Source organism: Onychostruthus taczanowskii, unplaced genomic scaffold, assembly GCF_017590055.1.
Source record: "Onychostruthus taczanowskii isolate IOZ18803 unplaced genomic scaffold, ASM1759005v1 scaffold84, whole genome shotgun sequence".
Classification (NCBI taxonomy): domain Eukaryota; kingdom Metazoa; phylum Chordata; class Aves; order Passeriformes; family Passeridae; genus Onychostruthus; species Onychostruthus taczanowskii.
In genome coordinates this window covers 3012852-3022175 of record NW_024506332.1, presented here as the reverse complement: position 1 = coordinate 3022175, position 9324 = coordinate 3012852, and the positions used below count along the sequence as shown (strand labels likewise).

Genomic DNA, 9324 nt, shown 5'->3' with positions numbered 1-9324 from the left:
GAGGACACCACACCGAGGGACAGGGACACACGGGGACAGGGCACACACGGGGACCCCCGCCCCACACAGGGGACAGGGCACACACAGAGACCCCCGCCCCACACAGGGGACAGGGCACATACAGGGACAGGGGACACACGGAGACAGGGCACATACAGGGACAGGGCACATACAGGGACACGGCCCACACAGGGACCCCCGCCCCACACAGGGGACAGGGCACACACAGAGACCCCCGCCCCACACAGGGGACAGGGCACATACAGGGACAGGGGACACACGGAGACAGGGCACATACAGGGACAGGGCACATACAGGGACACGGCCCACACAGGGACAGGGCACATACACATTGGACAGGGCACACACAGAGACCCCCACCCCATACAGGGACCCCCGCCCCACAGAGAGACCCCGCCCCACAGAGAGACCCCGCCCACAGAGCCCACAGAGAGACCCCGCCCCCCGGAGCCGGTCAGGCCCCGCCCCGCCGCCCCGCAGGGCACAGCGCCTCCTGCTGTCCGCCCCGAGGAACGAGCCCCGCCCCAGTGCTGCGCTGATTGGTCGCCCCCCTGGCACAGGAGTGAGGGGAGGCGGGCACTGATTGGTCAGAATGCTGAGGGAGGGCGGAGCGAACCTGGCGCGTGCGCAGGGCGGGAGGCGTCCCGTGGCAGCGCCGGCACTTCCGGCCGCCGTGTTCCACTTCCGGGTCGCGCCCACCGCCGCCCGGCCGCCGCCTGCGCTGAGCCGCGACCGCAGCGTCGGTACCGGGGGGTCCCGGGGGGGCCCGGGGGGGCCCGGGGGGGCCGGGCGGCCAGCTGGGGGCCGAGGGCGGGGTTGCAGTGGGTTGTACCGGGGAGTGGCGGCGTTACACTGGGTGGAGGGGCTGGGTTGTGCTGGGGTGGGGTGTGCTGGGGTAAACTGGGCTGTACTGGGGTGTACTGAGGTGGGTTATACTGGGGTATACTGGAGTGGGTTATACAGGGGTGGGTTATACTGGGCTATATTGGGCCATACTGGGTTATACTGGCGTAAACTGGGCTGTACTGGGGTATACTGGGGTGGGTTATACTGGGTTTTACTGGGGTGTACTGGGGTAAACTGGGCTGTACTGGGGTGTACTGAGGTGGGTTATACTGGGGTATACTGGGTTTTACTGGGCTGTACTGGGGTATACTGGGGTGGGTTATACTGGGTTTTACTGGGCTGTACAGGGGTATACTGGGGTATACTGGAGTGGGTTTTACTGGGCTGTAGTGGGTTATATTGGGTTATACTGGGTTATACTTGGTTATACTGGTTTTTACTGGGTTTTACTGGGTTATACTGGGCCAGGTGAGGCCAGGCTGGGCCGGGCTGGGGTCGGGGTGTGGAGCCTGGGGGGGCTCTGCGGGCAGCAGAGGCTTGGGGGGAGCCCCAGGGGGTTCCCCAGGGGGGTCAGGGGAGCCCCAGGGGGGCCAGGGGTGTCCTGGCCCCTGCAGGACCCCAGCCCACCCCTCTTCCCCCCCCTGCAGCCCCCGCCATGAGGCTCTACAGCCTAAGTGTCCTTTACAAGGGGGACCCCAAAGTGCACTTGCTGAAAGCTGCCTACGACGTGTCCACCTTCAGCTTCTTCCAGAGGGCCAGGTGGGTCTGGGCAGCCCTGCCCGGGCTGGGGGGCTGCTGGGGGGGGGGGTCTGACCCACTGGGGCTGCGGTGGCAGCAGGGAGAGGCTTTTCCTGAGGGGAAATAGCCCAGAGGTGTCCCTGGGGAGCCCCAAATGGGATCAGGGAGCCCTCACAGGGGGCCAGAGGACTCCCAAATGGGGTCAGGGGGCTCCCAGATGGGGCCAGGGAGACCCACACAGGATCAGGGAGCCCCACAGGGGGATCGGGGGGCTCCCAGATGGGGTCGGGGGGCTCCCAAATAGGGTCAGGGGGCTCCCAGATGGGGTCAGGGGGCTCCCAGATGGGGCCAGGGAGACCCACACAGGGTTAGGGAGCCCCACATGGGGATCAGGGGGCTCCCAAATGGGGTCAGGGGGCTCCCAGATGGGGCCAGGGAGACCCACACAGGGTTAGGGGGCTCCCAAATGGGGTCAGGGGGCTCCCAGATGGGGCCAGGGAGCCCCACAGGGGGATGAGAGAGCTGCAGCAGCTCCTCAGAGCCCCCTGGAGCAGGGGAACAAAGCAGGAACGTGCTGTGGCACACGTGGGGGTGTCAGGAAATTCCTCTGGGAGCCAAAATCTCCGTGCCAGGGTTCTGTGGGGCCTCGGGCACCGGGGTCCTGTAACTGCAGGGGTGAAGGGGAAGGGCTGAAACTGCCCAAAAAAAGCTTTTTCTCAGCCAGATGTGTGAGTGGGGCGTGCAGCAGTGCCAGCTCAGTCCCCACACGCTGCAGCTGCAGCTCCTGGGTCCCCAAATCCCCAGAAATCCCCAAAAATCCCCCCAGCAGGCCGTGCCCAAGGAGCACTCTGGGGTTCTGGGGGCAGCAGGGAGGTTTGGAGGGGGGGCTGTGCCTGTCAGCCGCCCCCAGGGCTGTGTTTAGCTGGGATTTGGGGAGCTGGAGCTGGGATGAGCAGGGCTGTGGCTCCTGTGGAACCTGCTGGGCAGGAGCACAGGGCTGGGCTGAGCTCTGCCAAGGAATTTGGCAGGGTCAGGGAAGCACTGAGAGGCCAGATCCTTCTGGAATGCTGGGGAATAAAAGCAGAATTCCAGTGGGAGAGCTGGGGGTACATCCTGGGGTGCAGCTGGTGGTTGGGCTCAGTGACCCCAAGTGTTTCTCCGTGGTGTGGGTGACACCCTGGGGCCGGGGTGGGGGGCTGGGGCTGGCAGCAGGACCCTGCACTGGGGAGAGGTGGCTGTGCTCCCTCTCTGATGAAGCAGGGATGCTCAGGGTGCTCAGGGATCCCTGGGCTGGTTCAGGATGTTCAGGATGTTCAGGAGTCCTTGGGCTGGATCAGGATCTCAGCAATCTTTGGGCTGGATCAGGATGTTCAGGAAGCTCAGGGATCCCTGGGCTGGATCAGGATTTTCAGGATCTCAGGAATCCCTGGGCTGAATCAGGATGCTCAGGATGTTCAGGAGTCCTTGGGCTGGATCAGATTGTTCAGGAATCCTTGGGTTGGATCAGGATCTCAGGGATCCCTGGGCTCGTTCAGGATGCTCAGGGATCCCTGGGCTGGATCAGGATGTTCAGGAGCCCCTGGGCTGTATCAGGATGCTCAGGATGTTCAGGGATCCCTGGGCTGGATAAGGATTTTCAGGATCTCAGGAATCCCTGGGCTGGATCAGGATCTCAGGGATCCCTGGGCTCGTTCAGGATGTTCAGGGATCCCTGGGCTGGATCAGGATTTTCAGGATCTCAGGGATCCCTGGGCTGGATCAGGATTTTCAGGAATCCTTGGGTTGGATCAGCATTTTCAGGATGCTCAGGGATCCTGGGCTGGGCTGTCCCTGCAGTGCAGTCTCCATGGAGCTGGTGTCGGGGCTGGGAGCAGTGCAGCCCCCCAGCCCCTCAGGGATGTGCCCTGGGGGCAGTGCAGCCCCCCAGCCCCTCAGGGATGTGCCCTGGGGGCAGTGCAGCCCCCCAGCCCCTCAGGGATGTGCTCTGGGGGCAGTGCAGCCCCCCAGCCCCTCAGGGATGTGCTCTGGGGGCAGTTTCCCCTCTGGAGCTGCTCCCAGCCCTGGGGGCTGTCAGGAATCCACAGTGCCCCGGCAGGGTGTGTGCAGTGACGTTCCCTTGGCCCCACGCCACCCCCGGGCAGGGCTGTGCCACCCTGCCTGTTTGGTGGCTCTGTGACCCCTCCCTGGTGAATGTCCCTGGGGATTCCAGCTGAGCTGGGAGTGTGGCACCCCACAGGCTGATCCCAGCCTGCCCAGGCTGATCCCAGGGTGATCCCAGCCTGCCCAGGGGGATCCCAGGGTGATCCCAGCCTGCCCAGGGGGATCCCAGGCTGCCCAGGCTGATCCCAGGGTGATCCCAGCCTGCCCAGGGGGATCCCAGGCTGATCTCAGCCTGATCCCAGCCTGCCCAGGCTGATCCCAGCCTGCCCAGTTGATCCCAGCCTGCCCAGGCTGTGCAGTTCTGGGAACAGCACAGCTCTATCTGACTCCTGCTCGTTGTGTTTGGCCCCTTTCCCTGGCTGTGGGGTGACGAGGGCTCGCTGAGGAGCCTGTGGGACAGGCTGAGCCTGGCTCAGGGTGTTCTCCAAACTAGACAAGCCTGGCTCAGGGTGTTCTCCAAACTAGACAAGCCTGGCTCAGGGATGATCTCCAGGTTAGACAAGCCTGGCTCAGGGATACTCTCCAAACTAGACAAGCCTGGCTCAGGGATGCTCTCCAAACTAGACAAGCCTGGCTCAGGGATGATCTCCAGGTTAGACAAGCCTGGCTCAGGGATTTCTCTGGCTTTGGCTCACAGGGTGCCTGGGGGTCAGACCCTTCCATCCCAACTCCTTCCCTGTGCAGCTGCTGCCAGGTCTAGGCCAGGCACAGCCGGCTTCAGAGGCGTTTCTGCCCAATCCCCAAAAAGCTGATCCTGCCCAAGGACAGGAGGCTGTCCCGGGCTGGGGGCTCTGGCTGCTGCCCGGGTGCCTGAGCTGTCCCTTTGGGGTGCCACTCCTCGGAGGGGCAGCGGGGCTGAGGCACAGCAGTGTCCCCAGCATGCCCCAGCAGTGTCCCCAGTGTGTCCCCAGCGTGTCCCAGCAGTGTCCCCAGTGTGTCCCCAGCACTGTCCCAGCAGTGTCCCCAGCAGTGTCCCCAGTGTGTCCCAGCAGTGTCCCCAGTGTGTCCCCAGCAGTGTCCCAGCAGTGTCCCCAGCAGTGTCCCCAGTGTGTCCCCAGCAGTGTCCCTACCATGTCCACAGCTTGCCCTGTCCCCAGTGTGTCCCAGCATGTCCCCAGCCTGCCCTGTCCCCAGCGTGTCCCCAGCGTGTCCCCAGCGTGTCCCCAGCAGTGTCCCCAGTGTGTCCCTAGCCTGCCCTGTCCCCAGTGTGTCCCCACGTGTCCCCAGCTGCCCTGTCCCCATGTCCCCATGTCCCCACAGCGTGCAGGAGTTCATGACCTTCACGAGCCAGCTGATCGTGGAGCGCTCGGCGCTGGGCAGCAGGGCCTCGGTCAAGGAGCAAGGTGAGAGCTTCCCCTGATCCCCCCTGGGAAAAGCCCCCCCAGAACAGAGCCTGGGGGGCAGCTGGGGCTGCTGGGGAGGGGGGCAGCCTGGCAGAGGCTCTGCAGGACCTGCAGGGACCTGGGGGGGGTTCTCGGGGACCTGGGGGGGTTCTCAGGGACATGGAGGGGTTCTCAGGGACCCACAGAGGTTCTCAAGCACCTGCAGTGGTTCTTGGGGACCTGGAGGACCTACAGAGGTTCTCAGGGACCTGGGGGGGTTCTTGGGGACCTGGGGGGCTTCTTGGGGACCTGGAGGGGTTCTCAGGGACCTGCAGGACCCACAGAGCTTCTCAGGGACCTGCGGGGGTTCTTGGGGACCTGGGGGGGTTCTCAGGGACCTGCAGAGACTTGGGGGGGTTCTCAGGGACATGGAGGGGTTCTCAGGGACCCACAGAGGTTCTCAGGGACTTGCAGTGGTTCTTGGGGACCTGCAGGACCCACAGAGGTTCTCAGGGACCTGCTGCAGTGCCTGGCAGCCTGGCAGAGGCTCTGCAGGACCTGCAGGGACCTGGGGGGGTTCTCAGGGACCTGCAGAGACTTGGGGGGGTTCTCAGGGACATGGAGGGGTTCTCAGGGACCCACAGAGGTTCTCAAGCACCTGCAGTGGTTCTTGGGGACCTGGAGGACCTACAGAGGTTCTCAGGGACCTGGGGGGGTTCTTGGGGACCTGGGGGGCTTCTTGGGGACCTGGAGGGGTTCTCAGGGACCTGCAGAGACTTGGGGGGGTTCTCAGGGACATGGAGGGGTTCTCAGGGACCCACAGAGGTTCTCAGGGACTTGCAGTGGTTCTTGGGGATCTGCAGGACCCACAGAGGTTCTCAGGGACCTGCTGCAGTGCCTGTGCTCTCCCTGGCTCCCTCAGGACCCCCGGAGCTCTTGGGTTGCAGCCCCCCAGCTTCCCAGACCACCCCACTGCAGAGTGGCTGTGCCAGCTTTGCCATGCAAGCCGAGGCTCCACATCCTGAATTCTCAGCTCATTCCAGCCGCCTTGTCCTGCTCCACATCCCTCCTGAGCCCCAGGACATGTGGGAGACAGCCTGGACTGGCTGCTGGAGCCCCTTTAATGACACCCCAGCCTTGTTATTAGTTAAAATTAGTTAAAATCAGGCTGAGCTCTTCCCCCAGTGATTTTTATTTACCTCTGGCTACCGTGGCGTGTCACTTTTGACACATGTGGGCCCTGGCCACAGCACAGTTTGGAGCTGAGCCCCAAATTCTGAGCCCTTCCTCCTTTCCTGATGACAAGTGCAGGTGCTGGTGGGGCCTTGCAGGGTGGTTTGGGGGAAGCTGAGGGGCAGGGTGGGGTGCTGGGGAGGGCTCAGGGTGCCACTGCCTGTGTGACAGCAGTTTCCTTGCAGAGTACCTGTGCCACGTGTACGTGCGGAGCGACGGGCTGGCCGGGGTGGTGATTGCAGACAATGAGTACCCCCAGAGGGTTTGTTTCACCTTGCTGGACAAGGTGAGGGCTCCTCCAGCCTCCCTGCCCTGCCACACCAGGGCTTTTGGGCAGGCAGGGCTGCCCACCTCGGCCTGGGCATTGTTTGCCAAGACTGTTCACCTCTCCTGCTGGGGCTCCAGCCCCTTCCCCAGCTCTGTTCCTGACTCTGGGCACACCCAGCCCCTTCCCCAGCTCTGTTCCTGACACACCCAGCCCCTTCCCCAGCTCTGTTCCTGACACACCCAGCCCCTTCCCCAGCTCTGTTCCTGACTCTGGGCACACCCAGCCCCTTCCCCAGCTCTGTTCCTGACTCTGGGCACACCCAGCCCCTTCCCCAGCTCTGTTCCTGACTCAGTTCCTGTCTCCCCGTGTCCTTCTAGCCATGAGGGGCCCAGAACTGGGCACAGCCCTCGAGGGGATTTGGCAGTGCCAGCACAGGTCACTGCCCTGGTGCATGCCCAGGGCTGTGGATGAGCTGTGAGGCCCCTTCCCAAAAACCTCCTGATCTATTTTGATGAGCAAAACCCTTGCAGCCACTGTGGCCCCACAGCTGTGGCTCCTGACTGCTGCTTCCTCACCTGGCAGGTGCTGGACGAGTTCTCCAGGCAGGTCAGCAGGATGGACTGGCCCTCAGGGTCCCCTGCCACCATCAGCTACTCTGCCTTGGATGGATACCTCAGCAAATACCAGGTGCAGACCCCTGCAGGGCACAGGACACAGGGTTCCTGTGTGTCCCCCAGCCCTGGAACTGCTGTTCCTGTTCCCCTGGTGTCCCTGTGGTGGTGGCAGCTCCATCACCCTGCTGTTTGTCCCCAGAACCCCCGGGATGCTGACCCCATGACCCGAGTGCAGGCGGAGCTGGACGAGACCAAAATCATCCTGGTGAGGCTGCAGAGGGGGCCCTGGGCACCTTGTGGGGCAGGGTGGAGTCACCCCAGGCCATTCCCAGAGACCTCCCTGGGCTGGGAGCTTCCTTTCCTCTTCCCCTTTTTTCTCCTTGGGCTTTTCCCAGCTCTGAGCCCTTCTCCCCATGCCAGCCTCCTCTCTGTCCCCTGCCAAGTTCCATCTCCCCTGGGGCTGCAGGGCTGGGGGGGCTGTCAGAAGGTGGCTGAGGGGTGGTGGCACCTCCACCTCGTGCTGCAGCCTGCCCTGGGGCTGCTGCTGGAGCTCAGCACCCGTTTCTCTGGCAGCACAACACTATGGAATCACTGCTGGAGCGTGGGGAGAAGCTGGACGACCTGGTCTCCAAGTCGGAGGTGCTGGGGGCACAATCCAAAGCCTTCTACAAAACGGTGAGTGTGGGGGTGACCCCCTCCCTGAGGGGGGTGGCCAGGGTCAGCCTTGGGGGGCCACAGCTCTGGGGGCCAGGCAGGGATGTCCCCTGTGCTGCAGGGAGGGAGCTGGGTGCCCCAGTTCCAGCTGCAGAGCCCCCAGCCCTCCCTGGGTGTCCAGCTCTGGCCACAAGGAGAGGGGAGGCTCTGGGCCCTCAGCCCTTGTGCTTTGTCCTCCCCTGGCAGGAGAGGGGCTGTGTGGGACCCCAGCTGGGTGGCCCTGGGACCCCCCCAGACCCTCGGGCAGCTTCACAGATGGTTTTCCTTCTCTTCTTAGGCCCGAAAGCAGAATTCCTGCTGTGAGATCATGTGACGTGGAGCCCGGGGTCTCCACCTCCGGACCACCAGCCCTCCACCCCCCTCCACAGCCCCCCCAGGGCTGTTCCTGGGGCTGGGCCGGGGGTCCCCAGCCCCCTGGGCTGATGTGACTGTTGTCCACCTTGAGGGGACACCAAGGCTGGCACCGGGCCGGCGCCCACGGGGGGTGGTCCACACCGAAGCCCCCCCACCCTCGCTGTTGCTGGGACAGCTGGGACCAGGGGCTGCCTGGCCACGCACTCCCCTGCCTTCACAGCCCCCGGGAAGCCTGGAGGAGCCCCCCACTGCTGTCCAGGGGCTGAGGGGGCAGGCTGAGCCCCCACTGCCATCCCAGGCAGCTTTTATGTATTTGTGTCCTAAGGGTGAGCTGGGGGGTGGGAGAAGGGGGGAAGGGGAAAAGGTTTTTTTGGGTGGGGGGGGTGCTCTCTGCCCCCCTGGGCAGCTCCTCCCCAGGCTGCTGAGCCCGGAGCTGTGTCCTGGTGCTGGGGGAGGGGGGAGCCCACCAGGCTGCACCTCGGAGCCCCTCCCCTGCTCCCACCAGCCTGGGTGGGGGGCTCAGCACCTGCCAGCCCTCGCTGCCTCCTCTTCCTCCTCGTCGAGAAGGGCAAGGTTGGGCTTGGGCTGTAGCTGGGCTTGTTTCTGTGCCCTGGCTGCACGGCCAGGGGATAAAGTGGTCTTTGGAAGTTGCAGCCCTGTTCCTCTCTGCGGCGTCCCGGGTGGGGTTTCAGACAGACAGACAGACACGAGCTGGGGACGGGTGCACCTGGCCTTCCCTCTCCACCTCTTACTTCAGTGATCATTGGTTTTTCCTCATAATTTATTTGCAGTTTTCCCGAGACAAAAACGAAATCAGAGTCATCTTTTACACTTACAAGGCTCAGAAAGAAAAGACAAAGGGGTTTTTTTTTTGGGGGGGAGGGGCATGGGGGGGATATGCTGGGGAGGGGGAGACAGAAAAAGAATGAGAGAAAAGGGGAGGAAGGAGAAAAATTTGGCAACGATCCACCAGCATTCATGGGACAGGAACAGCTCAGCTCCTCAACATACAGCGTTAGCGCCCGAGGGTTGCTCCCGCGCAAAGGGCATGCAG

At 63.7% G+C, this 9324-nt stretch overlaps 1 protein-coding gene across 2 annotated transcripts; it reads left to right on the top strand.

Moving 5' to 3' along the window:
- Positions 1 to 683: 683 nt before the first annotated feature.
- YKT6 (YKT6 v-SNARE homolog) lies at positions 684 to 8915 on the top strand. Of its 2 annotated transcripts, none has more exons than XM_041424783.1 (8): positions 684 to 764; positions 1515 to 1626; positions 5026 to 5108; positions 6506 to 6606; positions 7171 to 7275; positions 7402 to 7467; positions 7776 to 7877; positions 8194 to 8915. In XM_041424783.1, exons 2-8 carry the CDS (start codon positions 1523 to 1525, stop codon positions 8227 to 8229), a joined length of 597 nt encoding a protein of 198 aa, XP_041280717.1. In that variant the 5' UTR covers positions 684 to 764; positions 1515 to 1522; the 3' UTR covers positions 8230 to 8915. The 2 variants fall into 2 exon arrangements, with proteins under 2 accessions (XP_041280717.1, XP_041280718.1); XM_041424784.1 differs by having other exon boundaries at positions 696 to 760.
- The last annotated feature ends 409 nt before the right edge of the window (positions 8916 to 9324 follow it).